This window comes from Filicampus tigris, chromosome 3 (assembly GCF_054856515.1).
Source record: "Filicampus tigris isolate MCC_2025a chromosome 3, RoL_Ftig_1.0, whole genome shotgun sequence".
Classification (NCBI taxonomy): domain Eukaryota; kingdom Metazoa; phylum Chordata; class Actinopteri; order Syngnathiformes; family Syngnathidae; genus Filicampus; species Filicampus tigris.
In genome coordinates, this window is record NC_141219.1 from 26,995,446 (window position 1) to 27,019,677 (window position 24,232).

General features: G+C 40.4%; 2 protein-coding genes across 4 annotated transcripts; one reads left to right on the forward strand and one right to left on the reverse strand.

Moving 5' to 3' along the window:
• The first annotated feature begins 6,266 nt into the window (after positions 1–6,266).
• On the forward strand, positions 6,267–19,843 carry LOC147150454 (troponin T, fast skeletal muscle isoforms-like). 3 transcript variants are annotated; one of them, XM_086025171.1, is made up of 15 exons: positions 6,268–6,425; positions 8,717–8,756; positions 8,874–8,887; positions 12,096–12,239; positions 14,484–14,501; positions 14,735–14,755; positions 15,308–15,326; positions 15,403–15,448; positions 16,686–16,802; positions 16,888–16,965; positions 17,233–17,346; positions 17,465–17,574; positions 17,697–17,787; positions 18,306–18,346; positions 19,563–19,843. In XM_086025171.1, the coding sequence occupies exons 2-15, from the start codon at positions 8,737–8,739 to the stop codon at positions 19,600–19,602; spliced, it is 873 nt and encodes a 290-aa protein (XP_085881297.1). In that variant the 5' UTR covers positions 6,268–6,425; positions 8,717–8,736; the 3' UTR covers positions 19,603–19,843. The 3 variants fall into 3 exon arrangements, with proteins under 3 accessions (XP_085881299.1, XP_085881297.1, XP_085881298.1); XM_086025172.1 differs by lacking the exon at positions 6,268–6,425 and adding an exon at positions 7,554–7,690; XM_086025173.1 differs by lacking the exon at positions 14,735–14,755 and having other exon boundaries at positions 6,267–6,425.
• An 865-nt stretch (positions 19,844–20,708) lies between these two features.
• On the reverse strand, positions 20,709–22,233 carry LOC147150455 (myoblast determination protein 1 homolog). The gene is made up of 3 exons (XM_086025313.1): positions 21,597–22,233; positions 21,226–21,298; positions 20,709–20,971 (listed from the first exon to the last, which is right to left on the reverse strand). The coding sequence occupies exons 1-3, from the start codon at positions 22,140–22,142 to the stop codon at positions 20,826–20,828; spliced, it is 765 nt and encodes a 254-aa protein (XP_085881439.1). The 5' UTR covers positions 22,143–22,233; the 3' UTR covers positions 20,709–20,825.
• Between the last annotated feature and the right edge of the window lie 1,999 nt (positions 22,234–24,232).

Here is a 24,232-nt window from a genome sequence, read left to right on the forward strand (position 1 = left end):
CTAAAGGTTAGCACTTCTGCCTCACAGTTCTGAGGTTCAGGTTTCAAATCTAACTGCATCTGATTCATGTCTGTGCTCTGGCCGGGCCACTCAAGGACATTCGCACACTTGAACGAAGCCATTCATTTGTTATCTAAGTCGCGTGCTTAAGTCGCTTGTGCTTTTGGAAAGTGGACCTTTTCTTCAGTATGACGTCTAACAGCTGCCGCTGAGAAATACCCCACAATAAAACGCCACCATGCCTCACTATCGGGCTCGTATTGGTCAAGTGATGGTATTCAGACTTAGGAGTTAAAGAATAGAGAACTTTAGGCGACTTTTGGCAAACTCCAAGTAGGGTACAAAGTGCCGCAGAGATGATCGCTGGAGTTACCATCGGGTTCTTGGTCACCTCTCAGACCAAAGCGTTCACTCCTAATTTGTCTGTGCCACCTGCTTTAGGAAGAGTTGTAGTTCTAAACTTGTGTTTATGAATGATCGAAAACCACTTAGCTTGTCGGGACAGCAAAAAAATAAATACATTTTGTCAAAATATCACTCAAGTCATTATTTTAAGAGGCTGATGATATAATGTAGGCCCACCTCGACAAACTATGAATTTAACATATGCAGAATTGACCAGATTGAATCAGTTGGTGCTTTAAATGGTTTATAGTTGAAGTAGTTAGGTTAACCTTACTAGTCGCATGTTTGTCTGGCTAGGAAATGTCCATCACCTCCTGCAAAGATCGTTTATTTTTATTTTATTGTATTATTTTGTTAAATACTCATGTAGATTAGAAAATAAACATGCAGATAAGAACAAGACTGTGTCCTGTGTGTGTGTGTTTGAATCAAAGTTTTTAACCTCTAAATTGTAAAACAAACTCTCCAAATGTAGCATCCTTCACCTGAAAAGATGAATTCAACGAGATTTTTCATCGGTTGTTCTTTGACAAAACAACCACCCTTGTGAGGATAAGCGGCTTGGATGGATGGCTGGACAAAAATTTACACACGATTGGCTTTAAACACAAACGAGTTTCACATTGGCTAAATACATCATGTGAAAGCATACACTTGACCCACATACAGTAAATTAACGACCCGTGACCCATTAACAGACAAAGCAGTCAAGATAATGAGTGAATGAAATGTACAATAATTATAAATTACAGTGTCCACAATTATATTCATCAAAACACACCTAGCTCTGCTTTCCAAGGGCTGCAAATTGTTATTTGCTCGAGTCTCAACTTAAGTCCAATGTGGTTGTCGTCACAGTAGCTTAAAAGTCTCTTCAATTCGCTGTCTCCCTAAACGTCACCCCGAATTTCAACAGGCTCTGTAACTGCACTTCTGGGTAAACAAAGAGGGATTAATTAGATACAGCAACCCCGGTTCGTCTCCATATGCAATAAAATGTGCCGTGCAAAGTGTGAAATAGGAAGCTGTCAGCAGAAGACGTTTAACCGCAGACTGTTACAAAGTGCAGATAAGAGGAAGTACCGCTATTGTCATGTGTCTGTATCTTTGAATGCATCTTGCTTGTATTGAACAAAAGAAGCACGAGGGGGGCACGGAAACTGACAGACTGGGGGAGCAACCACCTCGAGTGGCCTCCACTGTCCCGCGCGTAAGAAAAGTCAATCTTGGCTGGCCTGGGTTGCTTTTTACAGTCCTCTATTAGCCACAATTTTGACTGTGTTACTGCAAAGAGCCACAGCATAGACATTCATGCATACATACAGTATACTGCTCCCTCATGTCCCCTAACTCTTTAACACTCGTTTGCATGTTTTGACAAACTCCCCCTCATTGTATACCTTTTTAGCCCGTGAAATGTTCAAAGAAAGTTGATACAAGTGCTTCAATAAATTTTGGAAACAACGATGTGTACTTTTCTGCCTGACCTTTAGTGAACAACCTGTGTTTGAGAAGTTCATTCCTGGTGTTAGAACGGAGGGAACTCAAGTGCTGCTGAAGATATGAAGCCTTGAAAGGTTCTAATGAAGCCCAGGCAGGGCGGCACGGTGGGCGACTGGTTAGCACGTCCGCCTCACATTTAAGAGGTCGTGGGTTCGATGCCGGCCTCGGCCTCCCTGTGTGGAGTTTGCATGTTCTTCCCGTGCCTGCGTGGGTTTTCTCCGGGTCCTCTGGTTTCCTCCCACATTCCAAAAACATGCATGGTAAGTTGATTGGACACTGTAAATTGCCCCTATGTGTGACCGTGAGTGCGGATGTTTGTCTCTGTGTGCCCTGTAATTGGCTGGCAACCAGTTCAGGGTGTCCCCTGCTTATTGCCCAAAGACAGCTGGGATAGGCTCAAGCACGCCCGCGACCCTTATGAGGATAAGCGGTAGAGATAATGAATGAATGAAGCCCAGGCAGAATGGCTTGCCATTATGTATTTGGTAGGCCAACGCTACTTAACTTTTTTCCCCCTCCAATTCATTTGTGTCAAAGTGCATGCGTGTGGTATGCAGGCACTTGGTACCTTGATTGACGAATGTAATCCGTTCCATCACCGCGTTTGAAGGAGCCCTCACACACACATACACACTGTATTCCTCACTTTGCCACGGCGGCGCTTTGACCGTAAACGGCATGCATGAACGTGGAAGAGATCAGCCGGTATGTCTGCCAGAAGCGGAGGCAACATCTTCTCACCTGAACCCGAACGTCCGACGCATTGTTGAAAATCCAATAAAGATTGTCCATCATACATAGCACAGACTCAGTCAGAACAGCACCAAGCACTGTGAATAGAAAATAAAGCCGTTGTAGCAGGAGTATCACCATACCGACACTGACGCGCCGTCCGCCATCTTAGCTTAACTTATTTTAGCTTATTTTAATCGCCCTTTTGAGCATGGAAGACTTTTGTTCGGTGTGTGCTTTGGCAAGTTTTGATTGTTGTTGTTATTTCTATTTTTCATATTTTATTTTCATTGTTATTGTAATTATTGTTTATGTTGCATGTTCAAATAAATCATTCATTTATTCATTCCTTTTGAATGTCTATTCCTTGCGGGTCATCACACAGTCCCCCCCAGAATTCACCACAACAAAAGTCCATAATTGAACAGGTAAAAGCTGTGGAGTGCAGCATAAGCGGCCGACACCGGCCGCGCTTCGCAGGAGGCGGGTCAGGGGCCAGTGGTGGTTCCGTAGCCAGGTTCGGGTCAGACTCCGGAGGGCAGACATCTTAAACATCTGAATTGCCTCCTTGAGGCCGAAAGGCATCTGCAGAAACTTGAAAAGACCAAAGAGTGTGATAACTGCTGTCTTGGATACATTCTGCTGGTATACCGGTAGCCGCACACCATGTCCACCTTGGAAAAGATGGTAGTCCCCACCAGGTGAGCGAAGTCCTGTATATGCGAGACAGTATAGCAGTTGGGGGTCATGGCGGTGTTCAGATGGTGGAAATCGCCACAGGGGTACCAACCGCCATCAGCCTGGGTCACCAGGTGCAGGAGGGAGGCCCATGGGCTGTTCGAGCGGTGGGCAATGCAAAGGCATTCCATGGTGGCAAAGTCCTCTTTGGCGATCGCAAGCTTGGCTAAATCGAGGTGCTGAGCACGAGCAGAGACTGCGACGCTTTCTTCTTTTTTTTTTCCTGTCATTTAGCGGTTGGCACACAACTTTTGGTGCATTACTGCCACCTTCTGAAAAGGAGTGTGGGGTGGGGGGTCGGTGAGGGGATTGGTGTTTGGGTGGGATTGGTGTTATTGGGGCGGCGGTGCAAAATACCATTTCACAAACTCCTCATCCCACTCTTTCCAAAAATAAAAATAGAAATGTAAAACTTAACTCACAAGAACTTCTCTGCAAAACTTGTTTGAAGACACATTTTTATTCTTTTGACCCAACATGAGACTGACACTGTTCAGCTTTTCAGTTTTCTGGTGTCTATTGTATATGTGTTAGTATCATTAATTCGTTTTTTAATTTACTTATTCAACTGTCTTTGTTGTTGTATTATTGCTATTTTATGTTATATGTAAAGTGCTTTGTTACAACTGTAGCTGTTGGGAAATGTTCTATATAAATAAAGTATATTTAAATATAAATATATAAATAAACGTTATTATAAATAAATAAAGTTATATATATATATATACATATAAATATATTTATATAAATATATATACACTTTCAAAAATGTAAAAAAACAGCAACATTGATATCGGAACAAGCTAGTTCTCTTAATATTCTATCATAAACAAAGTGAAATAGAACAAACTAGTTTTTTTTTATACACCAACTTACCTCATTATCAGAATAAGGTGGTTCGTTGTATGCATTAAAACCCTTATGATTAAATGCTTCAATATTCAACATTCTCTTTTTGTAGAACAAAAAATACGATGTTGATATTTTCACATCAAATTAACTTGCTGCTGTTATTGTTCTGTTTAAAGAACAACTGTATGTAACAGTAAACAATTTTGCCAAAGGCTTGCATATTCTTTAAAAAAATATTAGCTGTTCTACATGGCCTGGCAGTAAGACAATTCTCTGCGTGCGTCACAATAATAAGTAATTCTTTGACCACGAGGAGATTTATAATCACGTTTTCATTCACGGTTTGTTGCCGTTTGTGATGCCATGACGATGGCCCAGACGCATCGAGAAATAGTCGGGTTCCCGTTATATTTCACTCTGCATTTGCAAAGGCTATAGGCTACACGTCAAGACAATCTGCTTTCTTGTAAATTCCAGTGTTTCGCAAGAAACTAACGCATTGCTTCAATCTTAAAAATCTACACTTTCCTTGCCGCAGAATTTAAATAATTGAACTGTAATATTCAAATGTACTGTTGTCAAGTGTTGGCAACGACTGAGTGACAGTAGACCATTTGAGGTGTCAAATAGCGTACATCAGTTTTGTCAGACCCTGTACCAGCTAATCATTTCTTACAGACATTGCCTCAGTCATAATCTTTCTTTGCATTGAACAATGATGAAAAACTGTCTCCTGACTACTTCTACGTCATATAGAATGTCTACCGGTAAATACAAAAGTGGTACAACAAAACACAGGGATACAATGTTGATACTTGGTCCACAGCTTATTCACTGTTTAGAATCCCATGCAGGTTTTGCTCTGCAAGACAGAGATATGATCTCAATGAGGATAATGAGAATGCATTAAAAATAACAGGTGCAAACCCAAAGGCAAGATTGGATTGTTATTATCTGGATAACGTGTCCGGACACAGATGCCATTTTAATACCAGTTGTAAAGGGGATCCAAGACTCTGGAGGACTGGACTGAACCTTGATGCTTTTGCAATCCATAAAATAACTCAACGATGCCAAAAATTACATTTCAATTCATTTTGATTTTAGATGACATTAGGTGCCCAAATGTATATGTGGGTTGCATAGATTTACACAGGGAATCTTGCATGCATTTCACAGGCTTAATTTGATTTCACACAGAATGCGACAATGCGTAATACTGCCCTAAATAGCCTTTTGGAAATGTGAAAACAATGTGGGCATCTACAATGAGCTTAGCACCTCTGCTGGCGTTCTAGTATGTAACAGAAAGACATATTGTTACTTGATGGATATTCTGTAGAATGTCAAACATACCATTGGCACCATATTTCAACCGACCGTGCCAGGGAGACCTTCTGGGCCTTTCTAAATCGAACAGGGAATTGTTTACACCTTTTTGGACTTTACAACATAGAAGCATCTAATGGACTTAAAAGTGTCGACACAATGTGTTAATCTGAGTTGCAAGAAGAATCAATGATGCGGTGATGACTCCAGTGATGATCCCCTCGGACTGAAGGGTCTGCTGTTTTCCGACTTTTATGGAAATGAATCCCAAATATTACAGCAGGTTGCAGGTGCATGTGAAAATGACACAACCTGTACTGTAGTTGTCCAACTTGGAAACAATGTTTCAGTGGTTGTGATAGTTCCATTTTAGGGCTTTCTGACTTTTCATTGTTGCGTACTTATTCATTTGACAATCCCCGAGTGGGATGCTCGACTGATTGGCGGATTGATTCATGAAGTGGCTGACAAACACACATTGACAACCACCCAGACAGGCACACACACACTCTCTCCCCATTGTCTGGATGCCAAGCTGATGTGTAACTCGCCCTCCTCTCAGCCTTCCATCACTGTAAATTTAGCAACAGAAGCTTCTCAGCTGCTCCTTTCCAAAACCCGAGCCCTCGTCTCCCATCCACAGTATTTCATCCATCTCCTTCTCTGGGGTCATGGCTGGCCCCCTCCCCACATTTCCCACACACAAACATATAGACTACACCCACACCTCACTGTCATCCCGCAGCCAATAAGGGCCAGATGAGCTCAAGTATCACTGTAACACAAGGACATATTCTCTGAGCAGAGGCAGCAGTTTGTACACACCTTCATCTTGGTCGTCACAGGAGCGTCTCTTCCTCCCTGAGGTAAGCACTGGGCGCACGGGCAAATCCATTTTCAAATTAAATATGCTTGAATCCATTTTTACTGCATATGCAGCATACACCGAGCAGGCCGATATGAACCATGTGATTCAGGACGGTCGGAATAAATCGTGAATTGGCATATCTTTAAGAATGTGGAGAGTTCTAAACTCCATGTGGGAGTATTTTTCATAATTTGATTCATGTTGCTCTTGAGTGATGAGCAATTATTTGTGAAACTTTCACAAAAATTTAAAACCATTTCAAATTCCACGGACACTATTTGAGTAGCGTGATTCAGCTAGTTCATGCACACTGGTGTAAGCCATTCTTTTCATGATTTTGAATTGATGAAGCGATGGGATATCACCAAAGAAAAATGAATAATGAGTAGATCCTACTGATCTACTACGACTAAGAGACGAATAATAGTCAACAGACAATATTAGTGATGGTGAAGTTGACCACTGTCAGCCACGCTAAAGTGAGATGATATAATAAAAGCGTCACACATTGATATAATCTTGTCTCTTGATATCGATTTATTCGATTAACACTCACTAGGATTACAGTTAAAATGTTGGGGTTTTTTTTCCTGTTGACGTACCAAAGTTCACATAGTTCCCATTCTTTAGTCCTATAATTATATAGAGTATTTCTTAAGTTTCTGTCAAGGGCTGAAATGGAGCCCCTCTTTTGTATGACAGCTATGCGGGCACTTGTGCCCGAACATCTGCAAATGATGTCTATGTGTGTTCACAGATTTAGCAACAGGTCTCGGGTTCTACACAAGCAGAGTGGAAAAATGATTTCTATTTCATTTAAGCACTAAAAGGCTCGAATATTTATCACATGCACCTATGGAATATCACCAGCTGAATCCTGCTCCTCTTGCATATCACTGTAACGAACTTTAATCTGGTATGAATGCCGGGCCTGGGAAGCCGGCTGTCACTTTGTTGATATATGGCATTTAGATACAGTAATAATAGACTAAGTCCTGTTGGCTGGTAGGGGCTTCTCTCTCTCTCTCGCTGTCCGCCCCGCTCTCCCTCTCTCCCTCCGCGTGTGTCAAACTGACGTATTGGACTATAAATACATCGCATATCCGCAATCAGTTTGGCCGAAGATGCGCGTCTCCCCGGGCTCACCTGTTCCGCTGCAGTTTTAGTTTCAGAAAGACTCAGAAATACTCCTCAGCATTCAATGTTCTCATACAGAAGAAATGAAGTGGCCGTCCACTAAATATACAGAGCGCTGATGTGTAGGTATGTACTGCCTGAACGCTGAACACAAAGGAGACACGGCTGCCAGCTGTAAGTCGATCAAAGTGCTGCTTTGTTGGAAGTTAATGCTGATTGGCTGCTGGACTGCAGAGGATCCTCCCTCTGGTCCCAGCCCGAGGATTAAAGCAACTATTTGGACTGTGCTCCTCAGCTGATGGGTAGAAATATGATCCTTAACTAATCCTTTAAGTCCTCCGCACCTGTGCCCACCGCTAAGTGTGAAGGAGTCATCCAACGGGACTTTTTATATATCAAATGTGATACAGTTGAGTACAGTATGCTGAAATCCTGACACTTCGGCTCCAATTGAGCTCTTCCTCTCTCGCTTCTGCTGGATTTAAATAGCAAGGGTGTTGGAAGGGGTGTTTAGCATCGACACACACCGTTGTCGCATGTTCGCACTTTATCATAGAATTGCTCTTGTGTTGGGAATTGTCATCACTTGAGTGTCTATCACAGTCCGTCAAATGGCTTCTTTCCTCTTGCCATTAACTGTTGATTCATCATTTTGCAGCGACACTTTTTCGATTTACACATCGCTGGAAGCATCGTTGTAGCTCCAGCACTCTCCATCATTTTAGATTTGTTGCTGATCACTTTTGCTGGACGCTTTATATTGCTTAAAGACTCTCAGTGATGTATACATTTGTTTTTAGGTGCTGAATGCATGTTCTGTGATTGTGGCGTTTTAAAAAAAACAACTATTGATCATTATTTCTTGCTTTTGCTGTACTACGAGAGTGGCTCCCACTACCATAGACAAATTCCTTATGTCTTCTCACAAACTTAGCCAATAAAGGTGATTCAGATTCTGATTTTGTGATTAGATGTATAAATGCGAGCCAAACTGTGCGATGTGTCTGGCTGCTTGGCATTTGTCCAGGTGCTATTTTTACACATTTCCATCAAAACAATGTGAAGAGTAAATACAGAAATAAATGTGAAAGTGACGCAGACGCAGTTATTTCCGCACTGTGGTCTCATGAGGCTCCTTGTCTTTGCCCTCAGCTGCAAGGTCTGCTGTCACCATGTCCGACACTGAGGAAGTGTAAGTACATCGCACATTGTCAATCACTAAACACCCTGCAGTCACACGTTGACTGGTGATTTTCAAGACAGATTTATTTTCACCTTTCATTGATTGTGACTTGTGTTGATATTTCAGGGATCAGTTCGAGGGTAAGTAAGCATTCAGGAATGTTTGAATGAGTTTTCAAGCATCCGCAATAATTTCAGCTGTCACACGGTGTCCACATTAGGCATGAAAATGTCCTTTGACGTTGACAAAATTAGCTCTTTTTCTTGTTGTTGCCTTGTTGGAGAATGTTCCCATGTCAACACCTGTCCTAGAATAAGGCGTTGACAATAATGTGCATGACTGTAATGCACTCAAAGTAGATTGATCTGTAATATTGTGTAATGCTAAAGTACAAACTGCAACGCATACTGTACCTGTGTGGAATGTGATAAAGGGCTCTATTTTCGTAGACCGCATCTGCGGTGAGGCACAAATGTCGGCTGATCCCAATTTTGAGGCCAGCGCAAGGCTCTCTGCACGCTTGCCAATTTGTCAGACGGCTCTCCGCCAAGATGGGTGGGCCAGCGCAGCAGAGGGAGAGTTGTTGAAGATGCGCCTGGCAGGGTGACAATTTGAATGTCGATCTAAACTTGGGCCTGCTCAAACCACGTCTCAGTGGGTAGACAGCTGGTCTAACGCGATTTTGGTGAGGCAGGCAGACAGATACCGAGCTCCATAGACATGTGGTTGATGTCTGAGATCCGCCCTCAAAACCTCTGAATTGATTATGATTATGATGATTAGTAATATTGTAAAATGCTTTGGGCATGATGTAGATGAAACTGCTGTATAAGTGCACTCCGTTTACCATTCTTATTCTTCTTATTATTATTATAGTTCTTACCCACCCAACTAAATAGCACAGCCGCATGCACGAACGATGGGGAAGCAGTCGCCCAGTGCCCACTTTGCGGCGCAGATGTGTGCTCCACCTTGCACGTGGAGACTCGAATGCACGACTAGCGCACCACATTTAAACGGAGAGGAGCCGCTTTGATTGGCCGTGATTGAAGTCGGTTGTGACCACTCCCACAGCGGCACAGACCTCCCTCTCTGAGATCAGCCAGCCTGCATTCATCTGCAAAATTACAAACACTGGGTGTAACCCACCTCCGTGCAGTGACATTGTGCAGACTTTATGCCATTCTCGAAAATAGAGCCCAGAGTGTCAAGGGTGTTCATAAAACATAATGTGGTACAGTATACAGTACAGTAAAGATGATGTTAACTGAAAATATGTTTTTGTTTTTTTTCCCATTTCATGTTATCTATTCAAAACTGAAGACGAGGAAGGTAAACATGACTGAACCAGCTCTGAGCTCTCAAGACCTGTCTCCACTAATTTGATAGCTTCTGGTTTCCATGCTTAAGTTGAAGTGTTTGGCATAGACAGCCTGGTGTTAAGCATAGAAAACATATAGTCACAAATGTAATGAGTGGCCAGCTGTACTTTATTCACCATAAGCAAAACCTAGAATAAGTGAACACATTGAGACACAGGGAGTTCAAATTGTACCATAAACAGTGAAGTCTGCCTAACTGCCATAAACACATTCTGTCCTTTCGCAAAACAGCAGCCAGTATTTTTTTTTTCCTAAATGAGGAGCAATGATAGGTATCCAGGTACTGAGCTCTACTTATGTGTCTGTACAAAGAGAAAATTTAAGATTTTCTGGTTTGGCACAAAGTTAACTAACACACAGCTGTCGGGCAAACAGTTCAAGTTAAGGGTGTACTGCTGACTTCAGAGTGATATTTTAAATCACATGGTTAAGCAAAAAATGGGATTGAGCTCCTAGACTCACTGCATTTATTTTCTTGCCATGTGATTAGTGCAACTGTCATTGACAACTTTCACACAACTGCCATGGTCGTGGAAAACTATCTGAATAATGAGTTCACAATTTTCTATTATTGTGTTTTTAATATAATATAATATAATATCATACAATACAATACAATACAGTACAACATAATATGATTAGGGCTGTCAAAATTAAAGCATTAATTATGGAAATTAATTTAAACTGCATAACGCACTAAAAAAATTAACTCAGTTAACTCAGTTTTTTTTTACTTCTTGTAGCAGCTGACCTCTGCTCACTGTGCACTTAGAGGAGAGTCACTGTCGCAAAGACGGACTTTTTTTTACGTATTTACTTTAAAAGGTTGCTTGATGACTCATTGGAGAAATCCATAACAATATGCACACTTTGCACATCCAAATTCAAGTACCATATTAGTTGTACGTCTTTGGTGTATCGTTCAACTGTTGTATTATACAGGAAAAGAATTGTATTCAAGGATCAAAGAAAGCCATTAGGACATTCGGAATATACTTTATTTTTTTTCCACGTTAAGATTTTACTCAAGTAATTATCGGTTCCAAGCTTTGTAAAAAATTGTAATTGAAAAATACGATTAATCGCGATTAATTATGGAAAATTTTGCGATTAATTAGTTAAAACATTGCCCTGCGATTGGCTGGCAACCAATTCAGGGTGTCCCCAGCCTACTGCCCTAAGACAGCTGGGATAGGTTCCAGCACGCCCCGCGACCCTTGTGAGGATAAGCCGTATTGATAATAGGTGGATGGATAGTTAAATGGATAGTTTTAATCGCTTGACAGCATTAAATATAATATAATATGATATAGTATAATATAATATAATATAATATAATATAATATAATATAATCCAGCAACAAGGTGGTCCAAGTGATTGGTCTGCCTCATAGTTCTGAGGTTTTGGGTTTGAAACTAAATTGTCCTTAGATGTAAATGTCTGTGAATGATTGCTTGACTGGCAACCAGTCCTGGGTGTAACACACCTCTTGCCCAAAGTCAGCTGGTATAGGGCCCAGCTCACCCACAACCCTAGTAAGAAAAACCTCCAGAAAAGGGATCGGTGGACGGATGAATGGATGATATAATGTATACAAAGATATTTATAATGTATCTATATTTACATTGAATGCATGATTATGGTAAACATTTTCATTTAATTTTTTTAGAGATGTTTTTACATTAGCTTAAGATGTAAAATGTTTCAGTTAGTTTGCCACGTCACCAAGTTCCCCATGGCTTCTGTGTGAATAATCAAATGACTCCCATCATCATCATTATCATCATCATCATCATCTGTTTCTCTCTTTGTTTTCCAGCAGCGCCGTCCGTCGCTCACCAATCCATCTTCTGTGTAACTAAAGCAATCTCTCACTTTTGTTTTTTAATGGCTCTGTCATGTCTGTGGTCTTCATTAATGGCCTCCTTCGACACCCTCTCCTTGGCGGTTTGGTGCATGCCGTAGCCCAGGAGGAGCTAGTAGAAGTAGAAGTAGCCCCTGAGGCGGAGGCCCAGGTAGAAGCAGAGCCAGAGGTAGAGCCTGAACCTGAGGTAGAGCCTGAACCTGAGCCTGAACCAGAGCCACAGGCGGTGGTTCGTGAGGAGGAAGGTACGTGCCGTGGGCAGTCTGTTCACCCTTCCCCTGCTACCCTCTCAGCTCTCTGCTCTCGAGGACAGTCGGTACTCAAAAACATAGTCAGCTTCAATAGCCAACCAACTCTACTGCCAGATAAATTGAATATGTTACCCAAATTTGACCCTTGGCTGTCCAACTGTGCAAACTTGAATCTCTTTATAGGGCATGGAAACACATTTGCTAACTCAAACTAAGAGTAAGTCAAAACAGATGCCTCCCATAATCGCTCAAAGACAGGAGAATTAGAATGTGAATTAGCCATTCAGAATAGAAATGAAAGCAAAACAAAAAATATATTTGTCATTATTCTATTTCAATTTTTCATTTTTTTGCATTTTTCCAAATTACTCTAGTAAAACAAGCCTCTTACTGTGTACAGTACTACCCACTAATTTTCTGTAGTTAAAATTAGCCTATTTCAACCCTTTGCCCTTTAAAGGGTTAAATGTTTCTAGAAAATGATGAAATAAATGACAATAAAAGTTGATTTTTCTTTTAAATTTTGAAAGCTAGATACTAAAATGATATCATTCTACATGATTCATGGCCTTCGCTTTATAGAAGCATGCAGGCAGCATTGTTGTGCTTTGTGAAATCACAATCATGCATGGAAGAAACTCAATTCGACGATTTGGGATTTAAAATTTTAGGTGGTTGGACCATCATAAAACCATGTGTATCTTTTTGGGAGGATGACCTGCTCACCAGAGGCTGTGCCCCTATACCGAAAAAAGAGACAGATTCTGACTGAGCAAAAATGGGATTATTGTTCATATATAATAGATGAAGCTGATTCTCAAAAGGCAAATTCTATTCTGAACAGCCCATTTACCTATCTATCATCCACATATATCAAATTTACTCAGTATGGTAAGTGTTCCAAGTGTAAGCCTCTTTGCCACTGCCACCACTGTACAAACCAGCCAATGCATCACAACATGTTAAATGTGAAGCATGTTAATGTCACAGTACAGTATTATGCTCCAGATTTTTTTTATTACTGCCTCACATTTTTTCCCCTCAAAACTGAGCACTTGGACATTCAAATCCTCAAAGAACACTTTTCAATGTGTGGGTAGACTCTGGCGAACAGGGCTCTGTTGCACCTTGCACTTCAGTCTGGTTCTCAGAAAGAATCCTAAAGTGCACCTATGAAACCCTCATGAACCATTGTTATGGGAGTGAATTGTAGCAAACATTTACAAGGCATTCACATCACCATCAGTGTTAGCTGATACATAATCAAACCAAAACATTCCGTCGTGTTTCCTGCATTAGTGTGTTATGAAATGTGCATAAAATGATAAGCGTGAAGAGGAAATTCAGCTGCTTTTACATGATTAAACTGCCCCCATCTCATCCGAGGTCTTGAATAAAATTGCATCTTGTTGTGTTGAAATCAACAGAAACCATTTTTAAAATTGATACTGAACTATTGTTCGCACCTTGGATGACGTGTCATTTTATTCTGACATCATGTAAAAGCTATTTGTTCAACCCCCATTATTCCATTGTTAGTCTTTCTCTTGTTGTGAGTAGATGAGACGCGAGCGTGGCAAACTGCAATATGATATTTACACTGGGGTGTGGGCATTAAATGCAATGGTTTGAAATTGGTGCACTTCAAATCCCACTCTCTGTAAATGCGTCATTCAGAGCAGGGAGTTACTGCATTCGTCTCAAGTGTTAATGTGTTGCTCTCAACATTTCAAAAGGGAGCAAAACGGTATATAAATACACAAGCTCCAAATCCAAACTAAAATTGAATATCCTTTTGAGAAAATCCCATAAATGTATGTTTGATCTTCTGGTAATTTGGCTAGTCATCATAGAATATGAATATAGTATTTGAAATCCGCCCACTGCTGTGATTACGTCAGTTGTTATGCCATAAAGTAACTACTCAGGACCAATATGATTTGACCCCAAATTCTGCCGAGATTTAACTTCACTTCACTTCACGTTTGAAGTACAACTCGAAACAAGCTAGCCTCCCTGCCGTGTCGTGTCAAAGCGACCATTCGATCAAACTGAGTCAAGCAAGCAGCTGGGCATGTAGTAAATGTATCGGGACTGTGCAGTGGCTCCTGCTGACGATGCAACACCCCAGTTTGGTAAATGGGCCTCATAAGCCATGCATTTGTAAAGCGGCAGCAAGCAAGTCTGATCACTAATGATTTCTGTTCTGCCCTTGCTTTGGACGCTTGCTGCATGCAGACGACTATGAAGAGGAAGGTATGTTGCTCTAGATTATCTTAATTTATTTACATGTTTATCTGTGCGCATTTTTTTTTTTTTTTTTTTTTTTATGCACCAACTTGGTTTCCAAAGAAAGGCGGACGTAACTTAGCCTCTGCATTATCCAACTGAGGTGTCATTAAAGGAACATGAAGAACCAAAGACGCAGAGCCGTGCTTAAAAAACTCATCTCTGCCTCTTCTCTTCTTTGCATGAATGTGTCCCGCCAGTGGAGGAGGGAGATCAAGATGGTACTTTGTATTTCCTGCTGAGTCGCTGTTGCTTTGCTTGTTTTTGATTTCTTCCCGTGTGTGAATGGGGCTCCCTTTTACCACAACTCTAAGATCATCCCAAACCACAGTTTATAAACTGTCCCTATAGGAATCTAGCTGTGTTTTTCCATGCACATCTATTAACAGTTATTCGACTCATGGGTGTCAAACAAGTGTCAAACTTTTGAGGTCATTTGTAGTACTGATTAACTGGTCCTGTCTCCTTTACACACTAATTGACCAAATTAACTCAATAAATCGGGTAATACTACAGTATGAACTCGAGTTACTTAACAGATTTAAGGCAGCGATGCTGTGGAAAGTTTTTCTAAATCTCACGTCATTCAACCGTCGACTGGAGGTGTGAAACCACTTGCAGCCCTGTGTTGTAACACAGCTCATCCACATGGATCCTCCCCCTGATTAACCAACATTTTGGACTTCGTCTTCCTCCACATTTGAACTCTAACCGTGTGCTTTCTCACCTCTCTCCCTCTTCTCGTTCTCATTCTTGTGATGCTGAATATCCAGAAGAGAAGCCAAAGTTCAAGTGAGGAAATTTCTTGCTTTTGTGGACAGATTTTGTTGTCGCCATGTGAGTTACTCATTGTGTGATTTTGTTACAGACCAACTGCTCCCAAGATCCCTGATGGGGAGAAGGTCGACTTTGATGTAAGACTACATTTCTGATCAACATGTAGCTCGATGTCGCTATGTTTATGATAGTATACATCATATCAATCAAATGTCACTTTGAGGGCCACGGAAATCTTTATTGGCCACAGGGGATGCAGAGGTTAGACACCAGATATATAATTCGCTACTTTACAATGTGCAGTCATTTCCCGCCTATTCGCAAATTTGCCACTCACACATACTGCTATCCACAAATGCAACCATTCGCTATTTTTTTTGTGTGTGTGTGGGAGGGGATAACTTATCCTAAACACAAAAAAGCTCACCTATTTGCATTCTTTGTGTTTTCTGAAATGCTCAAGTATGCCACAAGATGGTGCCAAAGTCCTCTCTTGGTGCCAAGGAAATATGTTGAAGATATATAGTTTGACTGAGAGGCAATTATAAAAGGGGGCTTTGTTGTTCACAAGCGCCACTGTAAGCAGTGGAAAACCCATAATGGAAACCTTGTTAAAAACAACAATTGATGAGATGAGAATAATGGCCGACCTTCCTAAAAGACTAAATCCTAGTGAAAGTACAACAGCCACTTCATTAAGCATTGTGAAGATGAGAATGAAACATTTTCTGCTAAAGTTGAGATAAAGTCCATGCATAAAGTTGAGATGAACTAGAAACGAGATGGTGAGGAAAGACCAACATTATGTTTTTTCATTTCTGGTTCCTGTCGGTGTCAGTCATGATCTGGTCACCAAATAGTTTTGCCAAAATATTGTAAGTGATGGGTAAATGCGCATCAAAGAAGTTTGCAGCAAGGTTATGAAATGAAATGTTATGTTGAATGTTAGTTTATGAAAAATGACGAAATAAGCAAAACTAGAATTGAAAAAACATCTTTATTAATGAAATAAAATAAAAAATTGAGGGTTTTTTTGAAAAACAAAAAAACAATAACTAACAAACGAAATGTTCCATTTATAAAACTAACTAAAACAAACCATATTCAAAGCAATATTGTCCTTCATTTTCGTCCTTGTGAATTAATTTCATACATGAACCTTCAGTGTATGTATGTATTTATTGCGGTATTTTTGTTCAGTCGTACAAATGAAGGCAGGTTGAATAATCGTTTGGGTTTACCTTATTACAAAATACTTATTGTGACCTTTTTTTACTTGCACTTGACAGATAATCCACATGTGAAGAATCCTAAAACTAACACAAAAGCAGTCGTGCTTTCTAATGAGGGTCGTCTTTGATTTATTTCACACAGGACATCCAGAAGAAACGTCAAAACAAAGACCTAATTGAGCTTCAGTCGCTGATCGATGCTCACTTTGAGTGCAGGAAGAAGGAGGAAGAGGAGTTAATTGCGCTCAAGGAAAGAATTGTGAGAAGTCCCCCAAGCAGAAGGGTTCAGCAGCGCTGTTGCGTCTGCTCAGTGTGTGACCTTGCCTTTTGTTTGCTGCCTTCAGGAGAAGCGTCGAGCTGAACGAGCGGAGCAGCAAAGGATTCGAGCTGAAAAGGATAAAGAGCGCCAAGCCAGACGGGAGGTACAAAGCGCCTGTCTCTGAACTTGCGTCTACCATTTTGTTCGCAACAGTCGAAAAAGTGGAACATTGAATACATTTTTCCTTGAAATGCAACCCCAAAGTCAGCACGAAAATCACATCTGAGCCAGGACAGTTGATCTTACCACTAGAGGGCAGCAAAAACGCGTTTCTCCTTGAAACGCCAACACTGGAGCGCTACTTTCCTTGCTGCTTCTTAGGCTCTGTTTACTTACTTGATTGTTCTGATTGTCAATATTAATGTGACAGGCAGAGAGGATAAGAAAGGAGGAGGCCGACGCCCACAGGAAGGCTGAGGATGAAGCGAAGAAGAAGATTGCTCTGTCCAGTATGGGATCAGGCTTCACCAGCCATCTCCAGAGGGTATGATGGAGCATTCTTTATAGCCTATTTGTCCTTTCCTTGCTCACATTAAAAAAAAACGTACGGTCCTATACATGCTGTCATAAAAAAAATAAAAAGGATTCCCATGACTTTCCAGGTGGACCAGAAGAGAGGAAAGAAGCAGACTGAGAGGGAAAAGAAGAAGAAGATCCTGGCAGAGAGATGCCAACCTCTGGACGTCGACGATCTGAGTGACGACAAACTGAGGTAACGCGCTGAAGCCCTCAAGCTCAGTGCAATCATTTATTTGATCATGTTCACAGTTTTGTGATCAATTTCCATTCCATTGAATTTTTACAGACATTGACTTGCTGGTTTGTGTTTATCAGGGAAACGGCAAAGCAGATGTGGGAGTGGTTGCACAGCCTGGAGGAGATTAAATATGACCACTTAGAGAAGCTCAAGAGACAGCGATATGAGGTCTGTGAAGGGCATTGATTAGGATTCTTTTATATATATATATATATATATATATATTGCACCTCACACTTCTGACAATTTTGTGAGCCAGCCATCATACGGTAAGCAGTATGAAAGGATTAGGATGAATATATGAGTATGACAATGTGTGAATGTTGATGATACATACACTCTGGTTCAGTTTACCAGCAGTGACACATCTGCCTGATACAGTTTTTCCTATCACATCCACAATCTCCCGTTGTAAAAAGAATCCGAATTCTTTAATGATGTGATCGACTGGGCAGTCATGTGATAAACAGCACATTGTCACATACATTCCATGCATTGTAATCATTTCATCAGTCTTTTTATACAACCTATGGAGCAAATGTAAATAGTTGTACTGTAAGGAAAGTGTAGGAATGGGTTTCATGTTTAATGTTGTTTTGGAATAAAAGATAAACAAACAAAAAAATGGGGAAACATACCGGTAAATGTATCTAAAGTGTTTGCAATTCAATCATCCTGTCTTTCAGGTGATCTCTCTCAGAAATCGCATTGATGAGCTGCAAAAACAGTAAGTATACTGAATTAGTACAAAAAGGCCACTTGTTTTAAAAAAAAAAAAAAAACACAGTGCAAGCATCATAATATTGTAAAATGACTTCAAACAATATCTTAATAATCAATTTGATGAAACTGAGGAGTAGAGTGGTTTACAATCTTGCTGGACCAGTCTGAAAGTTCTCATGTTGTGTTTACACTTTACACTAGTGTAAGTGTTAAAGTGACTTTTGTTACACCAGAGGATATTTATTTGAAGACATGATGCCATGACACTGATGAATTGTGGGTTTTCTTAGTGCATGCACTACTTTCTTTAGCATGCCATCTTTCACGTGTCTTTCATGTCTTTATTTATTCTGTTTTGATTAGATTAAAGTGGATATCAACCCAAACACATTTTTCTCAAGAATATGTTCCCAGCAGGCCCACTGCTTGGAACAAAGCATTCTGATTATTATTGTGTTTGTGAAATATGAGTTAAGCGGCAAAATCCACCGCTTATTATCAGGGTTAACGACCAATCACGGCTCAGCTTCAGAAAACAGATCAGCCGTGATTGGTCGTTACCTGAGCAGTTGTGATGTCATTTTCAGGCGACAGAAGTGACAAAATGGCCACTCCCAGAGATGGCTAAAAACGAGTGGATTAACTCTTATCCCACAAACGCAATATTTATCAGAATGCCTTGTTTCAACTCGTTGGCTTGTATAGAACATGTTCTTGAAAAAAAATGTTTTGGTTGACTGCCACTTTAAAGTCAGTTGCATTTAACGCTTTTCCCGCTACACCACAACGGATAGAGTGCAATACAACGATTTAGACAGCTGTTTTTTTTGTTGTTATTTTGTTTGTTTTTATGGGGGGTAGAGTTTATAATAACAAATGTCATTGACTGACATTGACAAGACTGATTCAATGCTGATGTTATTTTGTCAATATACAGAATGGACATTCATTGTTGTTTATTTGAAGCTAAATCATGTTTAAAAGTACGAAATACTGAAGAGTCCAGATATACCCTAATATTCTTATTTGCTGAAATAATGATGTACTCTGCCTTTTATAGACAAGTGGATTTAAAATAAGTAGCCTATTTTCAATAGGTCAAACTGTACAAAATTAACACAGATGTACTAGTTGAACCTCATGTTCTATTTTCCTTATCCTTACAAAACCACTTTCCAGAGCTGACACTGTTCTCCTTGGTGTGTGTGTGTGCCTTGCAGTAGCAAGAAAGGAGCCGCCACACGCCGCCGCAGAAAGTGAGGAAGTGAGGTCTTCGCCAGTCAGGCCGGAGAGGAAACCTCGTTGCCCATGTTGCGACCACCACAACCACGAGAAAGAAACCTGCAGTACAACGACACCTGGACATCTTACTGCCTCTGTTTGCTTAGTAAAGTTTTCTGGATGGATTTACCTCCACTCAATACATCAAAGGTTCATCATTGTGTTTGTATAAAGATGGTGTGACTGTCCAGAAAATAAATACTGCATATGAAATAATTAAGCATGTTTCATTGTTTGATTGATTCATTTGACAAGTCAAAAAATACAAAAACAAAATTGAATTTAACTGTTAGCTTTCAAACGTTAAGCAGTGATTTGGCCATTTCTGACCACGGATTGGGCTGTGTTTATCTATAATTACAACATAAACAGATGAGAGTTTTAACAAAGATGATTTGAGTTGAATCTGATCCTAATTTGATTTTTGATCCAGGGGAACCACATGTATGAATTCGCTATTGAGAATTGTTTTTTTTTTTTTTTAAAGATGGAGGCTAGTGCATTTTTCACATGAATACATTTTTTAGACTACAACTTCTTTAAAAAAATTACGTATATGTGTGAAACATAGGATCGAAATTAGCCCAGGCTATGTAGATACCCTTTTAATCAACTCCTCTGTGACCGATTACATGTTTATTTCGTTACATTTGTTGGGCAATATTTGAGACTCAAAAGTAGATTCCTTTACTCTGTGTTGCATATGAGTCATTAATACTGACGTATGTAACTTACACTTCTTATTTAAGAGTGGAGTCAACAAATTCTGACAGCACACAATTGTATTACGTAAAAGCTCCCAAGCTTCTGCAGAGCTAAAGTTACAACTTAAAACCAGAGTGCATCTTCCCGCAAACGTTTGTACAGTGTTTTTACTCATCAGACTGGAGATTTCAATAGATAAATATTCTTTAATAAATGTATGTCACTCATAAATTACACATCAATTAAAAATACAAGGGCAAGTACAGTCGCTCTTGTTTTAAAGTTATGGATTACTTGGACAGGAAGGGTGTGTTAAGTCCACAAAAAAAAGGCCTGGCCTAAATTTCAGACCCCCAATCCAAACAGAAGCATCTCGCTGTGAGGCAGCACTGCCGTCCTTATAAATGACTTGCTCATTAAAGTTAATGACAACCTCTTCTGCTGTTTTGGAAAATGGTCAGTCCGTTGGTCCATCTGTTTGAGACAAGTTTCGCAAACTATAAGGCTGTTCTGAGGGGATCCAGGGCCACGGGGACCACACTATCGCCCAGGGAGGTTATTGTCTGTTCTGTGTTGATGCGCTCCACAATGCTGGTTAAACAGTCCAAACTGGAAAGGAGTGATGGTGCGCTCTTGTTCGAATCTGGGAAAGTTCAAAAGAGAATAAAATGTTAGTTGATGAGTTCTAATAAGTGACAGCAGAGACTATTAAAAACTGCCAAGTTTTAGAATAGACATTTTCTTTTACAGTCTATTTCATTTAACTGTATACTTAAAATCCATCATACTTAAAATCAACCATACTGAGATAAATCCATCAGCATGAATGATTCAGATGAAGAAGAAATAGGAAATTACAGAAGTAAACTGGCACTCATGTAGAAATTGGAAACTGACCGTCTGTTGTCTGGCCACAGTAAGACGCATCGCTGTTTTCGCTCCTGGTCGAGCACGGGGAGGAGAAATCCGCCTAAAGACAAAGTTGTTCAATAAATGTTCCAAAATGAACGTGTTGATTAAGGAGAGGCATTTCTGAAACCCTAAAAAAATCATGACATTATGTTCTGAATCTGTTCGTGTTGCCAATTAAAAAATCAACACATCATAAAAGTTGATGATAACAGCGTGAATGTCACTGAAGCGCTGCAAGTCCGTTCAATAGTTGCTTCGGTTCAACGTTACGAAGTGAACGTAGATATTCCGTGTGAATACTGACCAAAGCAACCAAAGTTAACATTTTATGAGCCGCTCAGCTGTTGTGGACTCACCATGCCGTCGGAGCAGTTGGAGTGGGGGCTGGAGACGTTCATGTCTGCACCAAAGTGTTCAAGCACGGGGTAGAAGCTGTCGTCCCTGTTTGACCTCAGCAGAGCCTGCAGAGACTCGATGTAGTCGATTGCATTTCTCAGGATCTCCACCTTGGGCAGCCTCTGGTTGGGGTTGGCGGCCGAGCAGCGCTTTAGGGCCTCAAAGGCGTCGTTGACCTTACTGAGACGTCGCCTCTCCCGAATTGTTGCCGCCTTCCTTCGGTCTTCGTGTGTGGTCTTCTTCTTGCAAGCTTTGCAGGCCCACAGCAGACAGCTCCCTCCCTGGTGGAGGTCCCGTGGAGCCCTCACGTGCTTTTCTGCCTCTTCTGCCACTGGGACTTGATGGTTGTAATGGTAATTGTCAAAGTCTTGCGACTTGAGCGTCTCGGCACTATTTCGTTTGCCATCCAGGTCGTCAAAAAAGTTCATGTCCTCCCCGTTGAAGCAAGGGTCTTCGTAGAGCTCATCGGCAGAAGAAAGAGGCAAAGAAAAGTCATACAGGTCCATTTTTCTCTGCAGGAATGTGAAATTCTTCAAAAGTTCCTCTGTTGAGTTCCAAAATAATTCCGTTGGCTGAGCAAAGATGGTGAAATGAAAAACAAAAAGGCAGAAGAAAAGGTGATTTGGTTAGATTGCTAGTAATGGGCAGCTTTCTTTCAAGGATCAGTCGCACTTAACACTCTATGCTCTTGGTCACTGTTTATATTCAGTAGCAGTCACTTAAGGGGCGGGGCTATGTGACTGACCTATGAGAACAGGGGTGTGGGGAGGCAGCGGTAAATGTAGCAAGTGTAGAAAGTCTTCCACAAGTAAAACATCACAAAACATTCCAGAGCAAGCTAATCCATATTCGCCTCCTATTCTGTTTGTCTGCTTTTGTATCTGATGAGCACAAACTAAAATAGAAGAGCAGTAAAACAACATGGATACAGTTGACGTCTCCTTCTCCAATGACTACCTTCAAATCTTTTGGATCCATTCACAATCTCTGTTTCAATCAATTCGTTTTCAAATCATCTATAGCGTAACATAAACATAATGTTTTATTTTTAATCACTATTTGTTAAACTGAAGGGTTCAGAAAAGCTTAATATGTATATGTGTAAGTAACTTTCAGTAACTGATGCTAAAACAATACCGTATTGAGGTTTAATGGTCCCAATTAAGCTAGTAATTGACTTTTCGAAAATAGATCAGTTATAACAGGAAACTAATTTGTTCCAAGTGATTCAGTTCATTTTAGACACACAGTTAAGAACAACACAGATGTAACATCACATTTTGACGCTAGTTTTAAACAGAGATTTGATACATTCTTTTTGTTGCAATCATTTATTTCCTCAATAATAAAATGTAGTCAAATAGAGTAATTATTTATTGATTTATTTTTCTTGAAAAATTCTTAGATATTTTGAATGGTTGTACTGACTTGAAAAAAATATGACGTAAAACCTTTTATGAAAAACAAAAAAAAAACATTTGCTTCATTAATACAATATTCTATGTTTTTTTCTTTATTTTCAACGGAAACAAGTTTTCAACGCATTTTGGTGATGGCAGTCCTGCGAGAGCACCATGAAACTGGTGAGTGAGGCCAAAACGGGGCCGATCGGTGCGTCAATCTACAGGCCTGCTGAGGAGATCACAAGCTCCTAAGATGGTCTCTGATCTGGGGAGGACAAGCACCCTCCCAGTGAGGGTTATCACTGGACAACAGTTTAAGACATTTTGTCTCAACAGGTGACATGATGGAAACTCACTGGCAGATTCACTTTTCATTTGTTTTTGCTTAAGGTTCGTTTGAAGTTCCCGTCTGTTGTTTCTTTTTCCCCAAGTCCTTTTTTCTTTTGCCCACAGCAATGTCGTTTTGAATATAAATTTTATTTGGGTTCTGTAAGCAACCTTTTGTGTTGATGAAGGGTGTTATTAATGTGTCCTGTGCAATTGAGCGAAATGTTTTACAGCTGATACATGGAGAGAGTAAAGCTCTTTACACTTTGATGGGATGGCAGACGCTTAAATTTAGCAGCTCATGAAATTCAAGACAGGTGACCTTTGAGCTTTAGCCGGTATTATTGTGAAATAATTCACCTCACCTCCTGTCCGTGAGACTCACTCCAAATTGTTGAATGCTACGAAGAAGGTGCGAATCTATTAATGTTGGCTGCCATTGTGTCCAAATGTGTCACTAATTACACTCGAGTATTCCAACATTTCTACAACTGCGCCCTCGGGTCCTCTCCCAGTTGACATTGGCTGCGATGCAGGAAACACTTGCATTGAGCTCCATTTTTTAAATTATTTTATTATTTAAAGAAGTTGTGTGGTTGTGTTTGCTATACCAGATTAACAGTATATATTGTAAAGCAAGTTCATCATTAAGACAAAACTATGAGAAATGTAAATATTCTGTACGTCAAGCAAGACAAGGATTATGACCACTTGTTCAGTCTAATTATAGCCAGTTCCCTATGTGTCTAATATTTTACTAACCTTAAAGGGGAAGTCAACCCAAACATATTTTTTCAAGAATATGTTCGATGCGAGCCCACTAGTTAAAACAAGTCATACTGATAAATATTGCATTTGTGGAGTAA